The sequence below is a fragment of the Apteryx mantelli genome, chromosome 26 (assembly GCF_036417845.1).
Source record: "Apteryx mantelli isolate bAptMan1 chromosome 26, bAptMan1.hap1, whole genome shotgun sequence".
Lineage (NCBI taxonomy): Eukaryota > Metazoa > Chordata > Aves > Apterygiformes > Apterygidae > Apteryx > Apteryx mantelli.
This window is the reverse complement of record NC_090003.1, coordinates 414,241-432,956: the sequence shown is the minus strand read 5'-3', so window position 1 is coordinate 432,956 and position 18,716 is coordinate 414,241. Positions and strand designations below refer to the sequence as shown.

The 18,716-nt window shown below is 43.6% G+C and overlaps 1 protein-coding gene across 1 annotated transcript in view; it reads left to right on the top strand.

Annotated features, from left to right (window-relative positions):
* The window catches only part of CAMTA1 (calmodulin binding transcription activator 1), a 467,604-nt gene that overhangs the window by 257,986 nt on the left and 190,902 nt on the right, over positions 1-18,716 (top strand). The window contains exon 5 of the mRNA XM_067311008.1: positions 2,921-2,992. Coding sequence (XP_067167109.1) covers positions 2,921-2,992 — 72 coding nt within the window. The remainder of the gene's footprint in view (positions 1-2,920; positions 2,993-18,716) is intronic.

Sequence of the window (18,716 nt, the reverse complement as noted above, 5' to 3'; positions counted from 1 at the left end):
CTTCCGTGCGTCTCTGCGCATCCGAACGCGCTGTTGTGCCTGCCCGGACAGGCGACGCGGTGCTTCGGGGGGTGATGCGGCCCCCACTCTCTGCCCTAGGGCAGACGGGTGAAACCGGCATGGAGCTTTTTAGGCGAAAAGCCAGAGGAAAATCCCCAAACCGTCTGTGGGCTCGTGTAAAGGCAGCGTCGTGGAGAGCCGGGGGCCCCGTGCGTGTCGCCAGCAAGCGCTTTGCCTCTGCGCTGCGCGGGCGCTGCCGCACTTGCCTCCCGCGCGGGCCGCGAGGCCTTGGCACCGCTTTCCAGTGTGCAAGCACGCGCCGGGCTCTACCGATGGCCTTTGCCCGCCCTCGGCTGAACCCGCGAGGCGGCAGCGCACGCCTGTGGCAGGCCACACGGCACCGCACTGCACCACGCGGCGCTGCGCCACGTCGCATCGCGCCGCACCATGCCACACTGCATGGCCTGCGCCACCTGCAGCCCAGCACGGAGCCCGCACACAGGTACAAGGCACCCTGAGCCCCACCGCGCTGTGGGGCCCAGCCCCGCGCCAGGCTGTGGGGCAGCCCCCGAGCCCCCCGGCGCCAGGCCCTGCGCCAGGCCACGGGGCATCCCCTAACCCCCCCCCAGCACCAGGCCATGGGGCAGCCCCCGAGCCCCCCAGCACCAGGCCCCACACCAGGCCATGGGGCAGCCCCCGAGCCCCCCAGCACCAGGCCCCACACCAGGCCATGGGGCAGCCCCCGAACCCCCCAGCGCCAGGCCCCGTGCCAGGCTGTGGGGCAGCCCCCGAGTCCCCTAGTGCCAGGCCATGGGGCAGCCCCCGAGCCCCCCGGCGCCAGGTCCCACACCAGGCTGCAGGGCAGCCCCCGAGCCCCCCCGCGCCAGGCCGTGGGGCAGCCCTCGAGCCCCACACCAGGCTGGTGATCGCCGGCTGGCGGCTCTGGCAGGAGCTGCCCCAGCCCCTGCTCCGCCTGGGCCTGTGCATCGGTGCTGCAGCCCCGGCGCCGGGCTGCCGTCCGGTCCCGGCTGCTCTCTCTGCTGGCGGGACGGTTCACGCTCACGTCCCTGGTGCTGTGGTGGATCCCGGACCTGTGACGCCTCAGCGCCCACCATGCCTCGGCCACCTCCCCCTTCGCGCTGTTAAACCGACTTGCTTTTCCAAGAAGCTGAGGACTGCGTAGTAAGCATTCATGTTGAGCTTTGAGCAAGCAAATAGTGTGTTAACGCTAAGAGATGTTATAATCAATGCATTTGCTGGAGTAAAATGTGCCAGAAAGGAAATTCTCTTTAAAAATCCTCTGTAGTTGGATTTATTTGTTTCTTCCTTCTGTAATTGCGGAATACTGGTATGCCTAAAATACGTATGATCCATGATCTTTCAAGGGAAATATCTGAGGAAAGCTACAAGCAGATTGCTCAGTTTTTGCAGTCTCACATTTAAGGAAAACTAATCGCTTTCAGTAGAGGGGAATATATCATTACACGCACACCTGTCCCCATCCCCCAGATGCGCTATATTAAAAGCCAACGAAGTCAGAAAAGAATATTGCTTTCTTAATAATAAATATGTTTTGTGGACAGGGGTTGTACCACAATCTTTTAAATTAATTTCAGTTTTGTTTGTTTGGTTTCTGCTGGGCTTAGCTCCCAATTGACAACGATGTTTAAAAGTTTCAACTTACTGGAAATCTGATTTTCCTGCAGAAAGAATCCCTTAGCCTTGGTGATTCCCTTTCATTTCAGTTAATCAGAGTTCATCAAAAAGAAAGTGGTGTTTTGGCATTTTGTTGTATAAAATAATATCTGGCAGCATTTTTTCAATTTATATAACCAGATGATGAACCATGGAAAAGAGTTTTGGGTTTGGGGGTTTTTTTGTTGTTTTTTAAGAAATAATCTTAGAACAAAGATCGAAACGCACATACCAAACCCACCTCTTTATTGTATCTGGATTCAGAGCGATGCAGGGAGACATTATTTGTTCTGTTCTTATCTAGGTGAGTCTCAGCTTTGGGTAAGTGCTGTACCTTATCACAGAAGTGGCTATTAAGAGGATCTAGGTAGCCTACTAAGTGTTTCTGACGGCAGTTGCTGCAGTTTGCAATGCTGATTTAGGGAGTCGAGTAATTTGATTCCCATTATGCCCCTGGGAATGCAAGTGCATCTCTGAGGGGTTTCTCTGGAGGGGAAGGCAAGGAAACTGTGTAATGGAGGGCTTTGTTTATTGCTCCACAACCGTCCTGCTGCAGTGTGCGTACAGGAACGTCGGGTGCAGTGATGGCACTGTGGACCTTTGGTCACGCGAGGAAGCCTCTGTCAGCCATCTCTGGGCTGTCCAACTGCAAGCAGGACAAACCTGCCAGCTGGCAAAAAGGCTGTATAAGTAACTGGTGGTAAGCAGTCTGGGACTGCTGAAATCCTCGTTCCCTGCAAGTGAATTTCATGATTCACTGCAAAGAGTTCTAAACTTTATGCATTGTCTTAATTTTTGTTCCTTCAAGTTTTGCCCAGAGGCTTTTGAACTGTGGTATGTGGATCACTAATGGTCTGTAACCCACTTCTCTGGGTTACACACTGGCAGATCAAAGTGGCCTTTGAAGGTGTCTTGTTTTGCGCAGTGACCTGAGCTAGGAGAGTCAAATCTCTTAAAATCAGCAGACAATGCCTGCTATGGACAACTGGCCTTCCGAGTTAGGGATGTTCCTCTTCGGATACTCTTAGACTTCTGCAGCAGAAATATTTGTCATATAAAACAGAGCTTAAAGTCTGTCTATTGATTCTTTAACACGTAATGATGTTTAAGTAGTATTCTCCTAAAATATGACATAGTATGAGTGCCATCTCTTAAACTTGATTATCATCTGGATAACATTTTTCTTCACTGACTCTGTATCTGTTTTCTCTTTTTTTGTCCTTAGTGTTTGTATGGCTGTTATGTCCATTCCTCCATCATCCCCACATTTCACAGAAGGTGCTACTGGCTTCTTCAGGTAAGGTGATGTTAAATTCCTTTCTCATGGTATGACTCTAATTGAACTTGTATGGCTGCAGATTTTAATGGTATTGTAGAAGCTGTGGTTCAGCTACCCCATTCTGTGGGCATTTTTTTGATGTTTTGGGGGACTTTTTTGTCTGAGGCTGACGTGGATTTTCTTAAAATAATGTGTCTCTGTTTAAAGACGTTTGGTTTTTCTCTATGTAAATTTCCAGCAAATATAAAGCGGATGCCAGCTTAAATGTTCCCTAAACAGAGAGATAGCTAAATGAGATAGGTTTTTTAGGTTTGTAGTTTGTTTGTTTCCATTTTGAAAGGACTCACAGACAGTAAGGAGCTTAGGAAGCCAGCTGCTACATAAGCTTGGATGCCATGGGAGAGAAAGAAGGCCTATGTTTCTGTTTGAAATTTTTCTAATGCAAAATATGTGGCAAACTGCACTAGAAGGAGAACAGAACTACCTTCCTTCAGTAAGGAGTTTAGGTAGGGAGTTTTGTTGAATTATTAAATGATTTTTCTTCTCCTAGTTTGAGCACAATAAAGCCCTTGGAAATTTCAGGCAGAATTTTCATCTTTGTTCTGCAGTGTTTAGGTTATGGCCTGATATTAGGCCATAGGCTGTGGTAGGTGGTAGGTTCTCAGGTCCATTTTCTGAATTTTGCCTGGGGTGGATATTTGCTGAACCAAGAATGCTAAACATAGGTTTGCTGAGCTATTTATATTGATAAGTTATTGTTACTTACAAATGCTAAGCACATGCAAGCATTTTGTTTTCTTTTGTTAGGAAGAAGTATTTGACAAATACTGTAATAATATTACTGTTTTAAAAATTAAAGCCCCACAGTCCTGAAAACAAATGGGTTCTGTTTCAAGTAGTAAATGGAAAATTTCTTCTCCTGGTTTAACAATCACACTTTCATATTAAAAGAAAAAAAAAAAGCTGTTCCTCTTAGTGCTGCTTAAAAGGATACCCCACAAATAATTGAGAATGGCGTCCACTCAGTGGACATAAGCAAAGGGAATGTATGCAGAATATCATTTTCTTCTGCTACTTTTACATGAGCTCTCTGAGCTCTATTTGCATCCTTTAAATATGAATGTCATGGTAATAAAGGGAAGAAGACTTTCTGTAGTTGCAGACAGAGTGGTATTTCATCCATTTCAGACTAGGAGCTGGTAGTTTCTACTCTATCCCTGCTGCTGAACACAGGGTTCACTCGGTGATGGCAAGGTGCGCGGGCTCCTGCTCTGTAGTGGTGTGGGGGCCTCCACAGAGGAGACCTGCGGGATTGTGGCGTCACTGAAAAGACAGTGCAGCTATGCTGAGATCTGCATGCCTTCAACTCCTTTCCTAATAGCAGCAGATTTTCTACACAGCCCTCTGATGTACTTGACCTGTGCATGCGGCTACATGTGGCTAGATATTGCAGGTACTAAGAAGAGTGAGGAGCTGCTTATAGGTATAGCTAAAGAAGCCATTAAAAGTTCACAGTTCAGTGCACTGAACTGAAAAAATCTCTAAACTTAGAGTCCAGTTTGGCTTGGGCAGCAGGCAGCTGTTTGTTTTATTTTTTAGCTGCTGTCTCTGCTGGTGCCTGTGATGGATGATGTGACATGAGAATTCAAATGAAACTCCAAATTCATTCTGATCTCCAAGCACTGCACAACTAGCACTCCGTGCACTTCCCTAGGTAGCGTTTCTCTGGTGTCCTCTGTGAAGGCATAGAGGATGATGGTGGGTAGAACAGCAGATCGACTGGTTCCTCTCTGGTCTTGCAGTTCCTACTTAGGAACAGGATTTTGGGCTGGGGGATGGTGAAAAGATTCTCTCTCCAAAGTCCCTCAGAGCTCTGGGAAGTACAAATATTGCAAAGATAATTTTGTGGGTTGAGAGGTTTTTAGCTTTCCTCAGCACATATTCCAATACATCCAGTTCCTGGAGTGTGCAGCCTCATCAGCGGTGCTGTACGTCCTTCCCAAAAGCAACGGCTGCTGCTCTGCAGCAGTCCCTGAACCCAGGCTTCAGTCATTTCAGGTGTCTGCAGTTTTCCAGCGTCGCTAAAGGGTAGCCCTGCTCATTAAGTGTTTCACATAAACTGAAAAGCTTGAGAAAGACCTTTGTTTTTGAGCAATTCACAGGCTAGATAGCTGAGTCTCTCCTATATTCCAAGCAGAAGAGATGACTCAAAATCAAAGTGCAAAACTCCAATCTAAAATTAGTCTGTGATATTTAGGGGAGAAGGGTGACATGGGGAGTATGAGAACTGCTAGCCAGTGAAAAATGTGGAGGACCACATCTGGTGGTCAGGAGACAAGTAAGGTAACCCCAGCATCAAGGTTAGTGTTCGAAGGTGGTAGCATGTACCAACTCACCGCTGTTAGCCCTCTCACTTGCAGCAGTGTCCCTGTCAAACGTGCTACCCCTCAGAGGTTTGTCTTGTGATGGTTATAATCCTTCAAACCGCAAAGCTTTCTTTTCCTTTGAGAGACTATTTTCTAGCCTTGCACACCTTGCTGTGAGGAAATTTCCCAAGATACTGACCACTTATGCACCGTCCTGAGGGATGCCCACATAGCCTGAGTACTCCCCTACCAGAGGCAGTCATGAGATCCTCCTCCGTTGCTGGCTGGCCAGACTGTAGCGGTCCCCCCGAAGGTCCTTCTCGCATAGGTCAGCCCTCCTTAATCACAGAATTTAAATTTCTCTTTTTTTTCTTCTTTTCGTGTGTGTGCTGTCTAGAAATATTGCTGGATTTTGCTGTTGTGACCACTGGCAACCTTATATCCCGTTAGTTGTGCTTCAGAACCATAGGAACTTCTTAACAACAACCTGAGCTCTGGCTCTTTCATGCTGTGTGTGTGTGTGTGTGTGCGCGTGCTCGCGCGTTGACTTTTAGACCATCTTCTTCTCTCTGATAATTGATTAGGATTGAGAGGAGTAACTTGAAAGTACATTTCTTATAAGCCTATTTATAAAATGTGATGCAGGACATCTTGTGGTGAGTGTACCATAATTTTATTCAGAAACAAGGACACATTGTGCCTTTGCTGTGTGAGGAATATGAGTCTGATTCATGAAAGCATCTTCCAGACGTAAATGGACATCCTTCAATCATGTGCTCAAGGTTATGCAACTGAGGAAAAAAAAGTTAGTCAAGAACAAATGACTCTTTTTCTAATGCCTACACAATATTTCTATTCAACTCCAAGATGAATTTAGGGCAAATAAGACTAGAAGATAGAGCTGGTATGACACGCGAGAAACTCTGATAAGTTGGGCTCTTTGTGTACCTGTTTCACAGTAATGGCAGGGAGGTAGTTTGTGCATTTGGAGTTTATGTGACTGTGGCATTCCTGATTCTTCTTTTAAATTTTTAACAAATAAAGTGTATTTTTTTCAGATTTGAAGCTCAAGGGTTAAGAGTTTAAATATGTACATAAGAATGTGAATGGGACTGTTTTGCAGAGCTAATAAGTGCCAGTAAGCTCTATCCTGGCATCAAGGGAAAGGCAGACACTTGTCACCTCTGAAATCCAGGCTGCCAGTTAAGCACTTAATTGTTTTAGCTGGCTAACTTTAGATTTCTGCATTAGAAATGCTGGCATCCTTTTCTAATGACAATTAGCACCTTTCCAAGTGGAAGGAAAAATGATGGTTCATATAAACATGCAGTTTTTCTCTTCACATAACTGGCAGGCTGTTCTCAGTCAAGGAATTAAATTGTTTTTCACAGAATACATTCTTCCTTCCACAGTTGAAAATGGAGAATAAATATAAGTATTACTGCCTTTCAAAATAAAGAACAATATCTTCCTGTCTCTTTTCACCTACTCTTTAAAAGCGCTTGGACCTGTTTTGAGTAAAGCTGGGTGGTGATAGTGGGACCATTTCAGTATGCTTTATTTTATTACAAGGTTCACTAGCATCTTGTCAACTTCATATTTGAAATAAACTGGCACCATGGGTAAGGAGTTGGTGGCTGATAGGTGCGTGTGTAGGTTTAAATGTGGCAGGGGAAGAGGCAGATCCAAAGCGATAAACACCCTGAGAGGGATTTCCCAGCTCCGTGGGGAAAAGGGCAGTTCCAGGTGGCAGCAGTCTTGGCTCCTCCGATGCCTGGGGGTGTCAGGATAGGTGCTCAGTAGGTACGTAGTGAAGTTTACGCTTGTGTTTCCTCTGCTGTGCGGATATGCTTATGATGTTATTTGTCAGCTCCTCGTGAACCACTGCAATGCTAATTAGGTTTCTAAAGGGAACAGATATGTGAGTTGGTTTGCTGTTATGTTCTGTCAGTCATACCGGTGACCGTTGCTCCCTGCCTGGGCTCTTGTGCTCCCAGTAAATCTCTGTGATGTTGGGATGAAATGTCATTTCCTTGGTTCCCAGAGAGAGTGTTGGTGAAGTGGTAGGTGAAGTTTTGCTCTAGCTCTGGACTGTTGTTAGGCGAGATGTTGGTCTCATCTTTATGAGAACGGCGTGCTTGCCGAATGGGTGGTTAGAAATGCTTGTGTTTTATGATTTTTCTTACGACCTATTTTGCAGAAAGAGCTAAGCTGAGTTCCCTGGAGGTAGTTTTACCTGTGGAGAATGAAGCCCAAATTCTTTGATATTTTGGGATGGCACAAAATACACCAATTTGAAACAGAGGCCTGCCCTCTGTTCCTGCTGAACAGTGCAAAGTGTTACAGGCTCCCAGTGCTCAGAAGACAGGTCCTCTAAAGGCTGTGGCTTGATAAGGTTCATTAAGGTTGCCCTCATTTCCTCGAGGGGTCAGAAGCCGAGAAAGCAGGCAGCATATGCAGTCTGCATTCCTCAGTTCAATAGTAAAAATGCAGGCGCACACTCTCAGGGCTTTGTGAAACTGTCACGACTCTATTTTGTGCCAGGTTTGCTACAGCTGTCATGTTTCCATCAATTTGTACTGCTGTTAGTCAGCACTGGAGGAGTGCAGACCTTGTTCCCATCCTGAGAAGCCGTCGTTTGCAAGGGCTTGTGCAGCTATGGAGCCTTTTGGTCCTGTGGCAGAGTCTGGATAGTTTGAGCTGCACATGGCTGAGCGCTGCTGTCGTTCGTAATTCCCCTCGGCAAGCAGCCCAGGCTCCAGTGAACCCTCTCCTGTCCCTGCTCAGGAGAAAAAGGAATGAAAAGCTCTTTGCAGGTACATAACCTGTGTTCATATTACACGTTGTAAATGACTTCTGTCTGCTCGTTGGCAAACTGAGGCCTCTTCCTCCTCCTGCCCCCAGGGCAGAACTGGCTGAAAGAGGCGTTTGTGTTGCAGAGCAGCACAGGACATCAGGAGCAATCTGTTTGCCAGTCTTGTGGAGAAAAACTTGTAATAGAAACAATATTCTCTCATTATGAGGCTAGTACTCGATTCCCAAAGCCTCTTTCACTATACTGGGGACAAGGGAAACTGGGAACCATTCAGGTAAAGGCGGGTAAATTCTGCTGGAGCTGCGTGGCTAGGTGGCACACACATGTGGCAACGAATGCTACCAGGAAAACGTTTTTGGACCAGTTATCCTTTGACATTTACATCTTACTGCTCAGGAGGTTGGCACGACCAAGTAGTTTTTTGTACTACGGATTTGGTAAATCTAGGAGGGAGGAAGAAGTATGATTTATTGGCCTGGATTTCTGGCTGTCAGCGGAGGGCACTGCTGCGTTCAATCTGAGTGATAAATACGTGGGAACACCACAGATTAAAAAAAAAAAAAAAAAGAAAAGGAAAACCTTGCTTTTTTGCCAAAGAGATTTCTGGAGTCTCTGCAGCCCAAGTGCCATAGCTACTTGTATACCAAAAATCTTGTTGATACAGTACAATAAAAAAGCATTTTCATCTCCCTTTTTGTTGCAAAGGACCTAGGTACTTGAAAAGAATTGTGCATGGTCAGAGAAACGTTGTCTCTTATAAGATACACATGCGTAGGTCTCCCACCCTTTCTTCTTCCATATTCATTTCACATACTACACATCTGGCTCCAAAATACTGCATAGGCCCCCAAGTTTTGACTTTTTTTCTTACTTTCCCTCTGTCTTCCATTTCAGTACCACCTGATAAATGACTCTCACATTTCCAAATAGGTATAGACAGGGAAATGTTTAACATTAATCTCTAGCAAAATGTTTGGATCTGTAGTTCACACAGTTTAAATGTTGATTTTCACACTTTTTTAGCCATATAGTATTTTCCTGAAGTACGGAACTTAATTGCCTGTTAGTCTCTGGTCACTAGGAAGTAAATATAATTAATTATTCCTTGATGTGGCCTATGTTTTATTGGATGATCTTCCTCCAGATCCTATTGTCAGGGTAGATATTGATGAAAAATCCCCATGCGATTGTTTTTAATCCTTTCTTACTGGCATTTTCAGCATAAAGGACAAGAATCAAACAAGCCACAGAAATATCAGTCTTTATCATCTTGTGTGTTTATATTATGCTATAGTCGTTATTTATATGGCAGTATCCTATTTCTTACTTAAGCAACTTTACATTGTTGTTTGTTTGGCACAAGGTACTTTCTCCTGAGAGGCTGGTCAAAGAGATAAGAAATGAAAAACAGTTAACTGGACCATCAGGAGACAAAGTGTGGTTTTCTAAGACTCTGCTGCAAGAAGTTTTCCTCCCTTGGGCAAAAACTAAGACTAGAAATTTTCATTGTGAAAAATGTAAATTGTTGAGATGTATAATTAATAAAAATAACTAAATATAGATTGGAAGGCACTTGCCTCACCTCAGTTGTGGTGGTAAGTGCCCAAGGCCTAGAATGGTGTAGATCTTGCGAAGAGCTTCGTTCTCACTAGAGACAGCAGCAGTGGTTGGCATTTATGCTGAATTAGTACCCAAAGCCCACAAGGGGACAGTCCTGCCCAAGAGGACGGATTTGCTGCGCTTCTGGTGTATTTGTGAATCTGCCCAAGTGTGGATGTGGAACAATGTTTATGCTTTTTACTTCCTATCTTATTTAGGCAGACATTTTTCCTTTCTTTTTCCACTTGCCACTGTGTCTTTCTTTCTTAATTGTACAGTAGAAAGCTCAAAGAACAGAGCACAATAAAAATAATGAAGTATCTTTATTATTAAAGATAATAATAAAAGATTCATGTGAACAATGCTATAAGCCTAATCCATCAATATGTGCTCCTGCGGGACACAATCCTGGAACGCCCTCCTCTCCTATTAGACCTGCCAACTTATTGAAATGTATTTTTAATGAATTTGAACTTTAAGCAAATACTTTTTTTCACTAGAGAACAGCATTCTCATTGCAGTAACGCCTCAGTGAAGGGTTGAGCTCTCTTCTGCCTGGGTTTTCGCAGGGAATCTGACGTTAGCCTGCAGCAGAGTGAGGCTGATGCTGCTGGGTCTTTCAGAAGTTAGCAGTGGATGTTAATTTAGAGAAACAGCTTTTGTGTGCGCTCGCAAGGCAGCGTGACAGCCTGCTCTTGACTGAAAGATGAATGGTGTTCAGCTGAGTAACATTCACAGCAGACCAGATCCTTTCATCTTTCCAAGCATTTTCTTCAAGGTTCTGGCCAGCAGATTCATGGTAATAAATGTTTTTAGTGCTTGCTGTTGCCAAAGAGATATTACCCCAGCCTTGTTTTCAGGAAAAAAAAGAAAAAATTCATTGTGATTATAAAATGGCACTGTGTGGTTGCGATAGCAAGTTGACTGCACAAGATACAGCAGCTGAAGTTTCCTCCTTTGTATTCCGAAGGGTTTATGTTTTTTTCAGACATTTTAAGCTTTCTTGATAATGGATTTTAAAATGCTGCCTTTACAGAAAACACCTTTAATATTAAAAAAAAAAAAAAAAAAAAAAAAAGATTTTTGTAATTGTAGAACAAGCATTGTAGTGTCCCTGCAGGAGACTTTCGCACTCTGGGCACTGACGGTCTCTCACATTGACTTCTTGGAGCTGAGTGAATGAATAACAACAAAGGTGGTGGTGGTGCTTTTCCATATTGTGTTCTCATACTTTTATTTCAGTTTGCTGATTTGTAGAAAAATAAAGCCATGGTCTGAGCGACAGAGAGATGAAAAGATAGGGCTGATTACATTAATTCTCTCTTCAAGGAGTATTTGCCATGGATGAATCTTCAGTAGCACCTTGAAAGGATACTACTGGAAAGCCTCCTGGACCTGTAATTTGCTCTATCTTTAATTAGCTATACACATCTTTGGAATGCCTTCTGGTTTCCAAATATTTAATTTGGCCCTCCATATTTCCATTCCCAAGAAAATTAATCAGAGTGTTAAAAAGAAATAGCTTTTGTCTTTGAAGTCTGAAGTCATGCATTACCTTGTCCTTTTAATCTTATTTTGACTCTGTGTGAGGCAGTGCCTAAAAGCACTTTGCCAAAGTTGTGTATTGTGTACATGAGGCTTAGTAGCCTCATGATCCAGGCACAACTCCACGAGCAACCCGCTTTTATCATTAGCAACCTGCAATTCCTAGAGTCCAGCTCTTTTCGCGGCTCCTGATGCAGAGCAGCACTCTGGAAAAGGCTGGTACTTTGCTGAGATTCCTCAGGAACCGTAAACAAATGCAACTTCGGCCTAGATTGCTTTAGGGATGTTTGTCATGTCCCACTGAGAGGGGGACCCTGTCCCCAGTTTAGCCTTCGAGAGGAAACCTAGCTGAGGAGGCTGACAGAGCTGATGCTGTGTGACACAGCTCCCTTTTTTGAAGGACTCCTCGTGGTTTTGCATGCTCTGTAGTGCCAAGCCGAGTATCACAGTAGAATGAATCATTTTTTTGGCATTACCTGTTAGTATTCTAAAAGAAACAGTATCTTAGCTGTTTGCAGTTAGTCAAATGACAAACAGCGCTGCTGAAATCTTCTTTTTAGGTGTGAATGATGGCAGGTCCTCAGACTGCTGGAAAGACTTCAACTCTTAGACACTATCACTGAATTTGTTGGCTTGTTTGCCAGTAGGACGTTTGTGTAAGAAGACAACTGCTGTGTGTGTTTAGACTTCCAAAATGGCACCAGATTTTCTGTCAACGGGGGAAAAAAAATGTTTGTACTTGTAATGACTAACGCAGCAAAAATGTGGCTTCTCGGATATAGTCAATTTTTAAACATTGGCACAGCTGAATAACAAAATATAGAGTTCCCTTCTGTGTATTGATAACTGGCACCCCAGGAATTCAAAATTAATCTAGCTGCCAGGCTCCTAGGGCTGTCTGCTGTTTGCAAAGGTTATTGGAAGCAGCCTTCATCTTTATCCATTACTACTGATGCATCTTTTGCTCTTTTCCACTCCTGTGGATGTAGGCAAGAGGCTGGATTTGTTGGACAGTCTTGACGAGGAGCAGGGCTGAGAGTTATCATTTTCCATCCTGTCTCTAGCAGATTCTGATAGCTTTTTCAGTGATGGTGTTAAAATGCTGCAAAAGTGGGAAGGAATATATTAAAAACGGTCTCCCTTTTTCTTAATTAAGAGATACCTAAGTCACATGCAGACTGTGCTGTAGGATCAGGCTAAAAACTTTTAGTGAATTCAGGGAGTGACTAAAATTTGTTCTTTATAGCATGGGGAAGAACTTTTCATACTGCCATCTTTTCTGTAACTGCTTGCTTAAATCTAGAGAAAATGTGTATTTTAGACACCTCAGGTTTCATGACTTTTATTATTTGTTTGTTTTTCCAAATGCCTTTCCACTTGCTGGAATAACTTAATAAGGACAATGGTCACAGCAAATAGAGGTCAGGAGTCCTTGACAGACTAAAGTGCTGCTGACATGAGAGGAAATCCTCCAGTTCAGCCTTTAAAAAAAAAAAAAAAAAGTATTGGAATAAAATAAAATGAATTATGAACATATATTCAAATAAAGCCATTGCATTTGCCCAAAGAATATTTATTATCTTACTCATTTGCCAATATGGTTTTCACCAGTGAGCTTTTCTTGATAAGCATGCTTGTAGAAATAGGAAGTGTCAGGATTACTTACATGAAGGGATATTCATTCTGTTAGTGTTTATTCATCTCAGCCAATCAAACAAATTAACAAGCATCTGAAAGCAATATGAAGGCAGATACCTGTTCACATTAACTGCTCACTGAATAAGTTAAAGTGATGAAAAAAATCTGTAAATATAAACGTCTTCATAGCTAAGTCAGAGAAAAGAGCGTGCTAATAGTTTGAGCTGCACCGGTGCAGTTGCCCCGTTCTGCCCGGCGGCAGGAGGAGCCCCGCTGGGGTCGGGACGAGGCGGCTCAGACACGGTGGCTCGCGGCAGGCGGACATGCAGCGGGCAGGAGCTCAGGCAGGGCACGGGGCCTGCGTCCCTGCAGAGGGGCTGCGTGGCCCCAGGCAGCCCCGCGCCTCTGCCTGGAGGAAATCAAGAGGGGGTTCCCCTTTCTCCCGCAGGCTGGCACATCATCTCTTAGAAAATATCAGCAGTTCGTATACTGCTATTTGGCCCCAACTGTGGTGGGTCAGACGTACCAGTACTGGAAGAGGATAATTCTGTGATGGCGGAGAGAAATAGGAGAGGCCAGTGCCCCTCAGAGAGAGTCCTCTTGTAGATAAGTTTCATGGTAACTGCTGAAATGTGATATCCTGTCCTGTGCTAGCTAAAAAATCCGTGTTGCACCTTTATTCCTTGCATACTCGCAATGTGTTCGCAGCAGCCAAGAGAGTCACCCCGATGCTTTACTGTGGCGTAGAAAATGGAAGGAAAATGTCAGGGCACGTGGACAGTCAGGCTGGTGGCGATGTTCTCGGCAAGAAGTCTGTCCTCTCAGAAGCCAGTGAGAGACGCTGAAGGGGAGACTGCAGTTGTGTAATAATCTGTTAGCGGTATTTAATTGTCCTTCGTTCAGTTCTGCATGCACCAGCTGTACCTTGCAGAATATCTGTAAGCAGTGATTCAATGTCAGAGACCTAAATTTTAGCAACTGCAATATTTTCTCTTTCAACTATTTTTCGCTGGATTATTTCTTCCGATACACTTGAATATTCAGCTGTTTATGACTATTAATGCCTATATTGATGCTTGATGTTGAGTGCTCCTTTCCTAAAATGCTGCACATCTGAAAGCTGTGGGCAGAAAGTATCAGGGCCTGAAATTAGTTAAAATGTTTTTACGTAAAGTCCACAGCTGTCCCACAGAAATTTGGTGGTCCTTCCATCATCCTTGCCTCAAATTTTCCATTATGTCCTGAGCGAGAGGAAAACCTTCCCTTTTCTTTGTGATAGAGTCCTGACAGACCAGAATTTCCCATAGCTTCTGCTATGCTGCACAAGCAGCAGCTTCCACTTTCCTGGCTTGAGTAACAAAAGGCAGCTTGAAGGTGGGTTTTTTGTTTTTTAACGTAAATTGGAAGTATTACAATCTCATAAAAATTCCTGAGACTTTTGCTCAATATTAGTTTTTATTTTTCATTTGGGTAAAACAGAAGTGACTGGGCAATCAAGCATTAAAGATTGTGCGCTGTATGGGCGCACTTTAGATAGGTCCTGTATTGTTGGGGGAGTGAGGTATAAGTTAGGAACTCAGCATAATGAGCCTTTGCATTTTTTCTAGTAGCGATATAAACTGTTGCCGTTATGCTAGCACATTTTCCCAAAGTGTGAGTTTTAACCTATATGATCAAATTAAGTGTTTATTGAATTATCACAAAGGATGACATCGAGTATCTAACCAGAGTTAATGTGGTCTGGCATTCTGAGCACACAGCGGAGGCTGGGGAGGTCTGGCTCTTGTAGCACCATGCGTGACCTTGGGCAAATTATCCGAACAATCTGAGGTTCAGGATCCCTATCAGTGAAGTGATGATAGTGATGGAGTTCACTGCCTTTGCCTGAGGCACTTTGAGACCTATTGCCCTTATTGCCATTTACTTTTGCACTGTCTTTGCCTCATTGTAGTTGCCGTTATACAGTGCTTGTCATAACGTTAAGACAATCTAGAAGAAAATATAAATGTGAGGTAGTGTGAACTGTTACTTATTCCAGTGCCTAATCAGAGCTTGTGGGTATCAAAGGATTAACAGCTCTAGTTTTGGTCTGGAGACTCCCAGCTGTGTCTGGGAGATGAGGTGTCCCTGGGTTCTTCACAGGGAGGTTATGACATGACTGCACATGACAGGTTCCTGTCCATTCCCCTGAAAAATCCAGAGCCAGTTGCAGACAGAACCCCAGCTAGACGGACCATGAGAGAAATTCCTGGCTTCCTAAAATGCTGTCACAAGCAACGCTGAAAGGAGGAGGAAAAAGTCCTGCCTTGCTCATGTTTAAAATGTTTGTTATAATTTCTAAAGGCTCATGTGTTTCCTGATTGGTGGAATATTCCGTAGAGTGCCTACTTCTGACTGCTTTGGCTGCTGCTTTTGTGATGGCTGTGTTGTAAAAAAGCTCCGGTGAATTCCTGATGATTTTTCTCAGACACAGATCTGGGCGCTCTTGGGAAGACACATGCACAGTCTCTTCCTTCACTTTCCTCCCCAGTCTTCCAAGTCTCTTCCTGACTGTCTTTTTTCTGCTCACGTCTCCAAAGACGTATAAGCTGTGCTACTAGCCTTGACCTGACCCTAGCATTCAGGATCCCCACTCTCCCTAAAGCCCCGACCTTTGTTCTTCTCTTGTACTTTCAGGCTCCAAATTTTAAGACCTCTCTAAAACCCTGTTTCTCTTTGTTCTTCCTCTAATTTTCTACTGCCTTTTCTGCAAATAGTCACAGTTCTACCAAGGTGTCAGCTGTCCCTTTGGTCTTCATTTACCCCAAAGGACTTTTCTTCCTGCCGGGGCAAGCACGCCATCCTTGCCTCTTTAGCATAAGAGTCTCTTTGGAAAGAATTAATTCTGCAGGACCAGATAATGATCTACACACTGACAGATGGATATTTACAGAACAGGCTTTTTAAGTAGGCATGCTTTGATAACCTTAAATTCCTATCTTTAGTGTAAAGTGTACAAGTGGCGTGATCATGGAACTATGCTTTTAGAGAAGACGTTCTAAGTATGTCAGGAGCGTGCAGTCCTGCTGGGCTGGCAGAACTGTCTGTTGCATTGAGTTACTCTGAGCTACAGCAGGAGAAGTGCTGTCAATATTCGCTTTGGCCAGAAGTCAATAGGAAACACTAGTAGCTGTCCCCAGTCCCCTTGCATCTTTGCTATGCTTCACAGTGCTTCAAGGTACTTCAATGTACAAAAGCATTATCCTGTGAATGGAAAAGTTATAGACACCTTTGTCAAGATTCCTTAATATTCCTTTTACATTATCTCTTTGAAAGACCATACGCTCCTTTCATCTTCTCATGCACTGTTTTTGACAGATATAATACTCCTTGCCATGTTCCTGTTTCCTTGCTAGCACAGTAACAGCTATGCCTCCAGACTTTCTATCGTGTTATTCAAGGATCATTAAAGATATGAAAGATTCCTGAAATCTGTGGAGCTGTGCAAAAAGTATTGCTCAGCCCAATTAAAATTTCAAGGGTTTTGCTAACTCTTTTTTTTAACAGATATTTCCTCCTTTGTTTTCATTATTTGCAATTATTCTGATGTGTTTCTAACAAATACTCACTCCTGAAAATAAATTTTAAAGAAGCCATTCAAGAGAGGTTTCATCTGAGCCTCTCTCCAAACACTTTTACCCTTTTTATTCATTTTGGTTAGAACACAGAAACTGTTAGTTAAGTTAACCTGGTATCCACTTGCCAAACTCAACAAGACATAGTCTCAGCCGGGATCATACTGGACGAAGCTCTCTTTCAGAGTCGGATGAATAGTTAAATATGTTTGATGGAGCCTTTTTGTGGATTCTGTAAATTGCGTGAAACTAGTGTTCCATTCAGCATGAATGCCCAAAAATTTAATTTTAAATAGCATTAGATATAGCTTTCTTGCTAACAGTTCATGTTGTGCTCTGCTGTGCTTTCACGTTTTGGACAGATCCTTTTGGTCAGTAGGCCAAAATGTTTTGTTATGTTTGTAATGTAAATTGTTACAATGCAATAGTGCTTTCCTTGCTTTCATGTTTTTGCTTAGGAAATACTGCCTTTGTTTTTTACATATCTCATTGTTCTGAATTAGAAAACTACCATTGTGGGTTTTCTTCTCTCCTTTTTTTTTTTTTTCTTGACCAGCTGTGAAATTAGCCTCCCCCCCCCGACCACTCCTTGAAATCTGTAGATGTCCAGTGTAATATACAGAACCCAGCCGTTAAACCCAACAGTAAAGGGAAAAGAGAAATGGAGAGGAGATGTAGTTCCTTAGAGATTAAAATTATTAATTAGTTTTACTATGCAGAACTTGTCATTCTGTTAATCCTTTGCGAGGCAAACTGCTTTATGCTTCCAATGCTGTGTTTTGTCAGCTCTGCGAAACAGTTGCTTCGAGTATAAGGGACTACACAAGACACTTTGGTTGCCATCTTAATTTGTCAAACCAAACAAATGCTGTTCTCCTCCTGTATTTGACACCTTTGAAAAGGCAGAAAGAAACTAAAAGCCCTGTAATTTTCATTCTAGATTGAGGGCTTTTATGCAGTTTTCCACTTTGTGTAATCTTCTTTTGACATTGTGCTCTTAATGTAATCATCTGTAAAGCAGAGGAGGAAGTGATTTTTTTTTTTTAAACAAAACAAAAGTTTACCCCAGGAAGCTTTTTTTTTTTTTTGATCAAAACAAATATACCTGCGCTGTAGTTAAAACAAAGATAATCATTTTGTGCACCAGCTTTGTGGTGCCTTTAAAAAACAACTTTGCTGTGTACCATCTCTGTGAAATTAGCCCAAGTATAAGGCACTACAGGACAGAGGAAGTGAAAATCAGAAATTGAGATATTTTCCCAATCTGTATCATTTTTCTATTTCATCCTTATCGGTGCATGGGTATGGCTCCTTGCTTTGAGGTTTTATCACAGATATTTTGCAAACATTAGCTTTTATAAACGGGTATATGGGGTTAGATGGTTCATTTCTTTCTCATTATCTTCCAATCAGTGCTATCCTCTCAGTTTTGCTGTGACACAGAGCTCAGAAAAGATCTGCAACCTGAGCTCTTGCATGAAGTCGAGGGGTTTGAAAGTTCCTGACGGGGATCTGTTGCAGTGTTCAGTCTCCCGGATCTTGCGGACGGTTCAGAAGGTCCCCTGAGCTGGTACAGCTGCAGCTTCTATGCCTTAGGCACTGGAGTGCTGAGCTCTGGTCCTGAGGTTGCCAAGAATGAAAATCCAAGGCTGGACCTGAGGGCTCCAGGATCACGGACGTTGAGAAGGAAAGCTAAAATGCTTCCATTTTGCTAAAATAAAAATGATGCCAAGACTAAGAAATTAAACAAACAAACTTGGAGGAAGAAAGGACATAATAATAAGGGAATAAATAAGAGAAGCTAAACAGCGAATAGTGAATGATATGGTAGTGTAACATTCCTCAGCACTCGGTTTTTCTGCAGGGTTTCCTGCAGACCCCTCTCAGGTGCCGGATCGTTAACCACAGTCCAGCTCCTGTTTCCCAAGTGGAGAGCTGTTTCTCTTTCCCCACCTCTGTGTTATTGACGCCAGCGTTGGCCTCAAGTTATTAGCTCTCGGGGCTGTAAACGGTTGTTGCTGGTTGCCCTAGCCTAGCTAACCTAAGTGAGGTGCCGTATCTTTCACTCCTCGCAGAGCAGCGCAAAGGTGCTGCTTTTTATTGAGCAACCTAGATTGTAAAGCCCTGGTAATGAAAGCCGTGACTCCTGCACAATACGCTGGCTG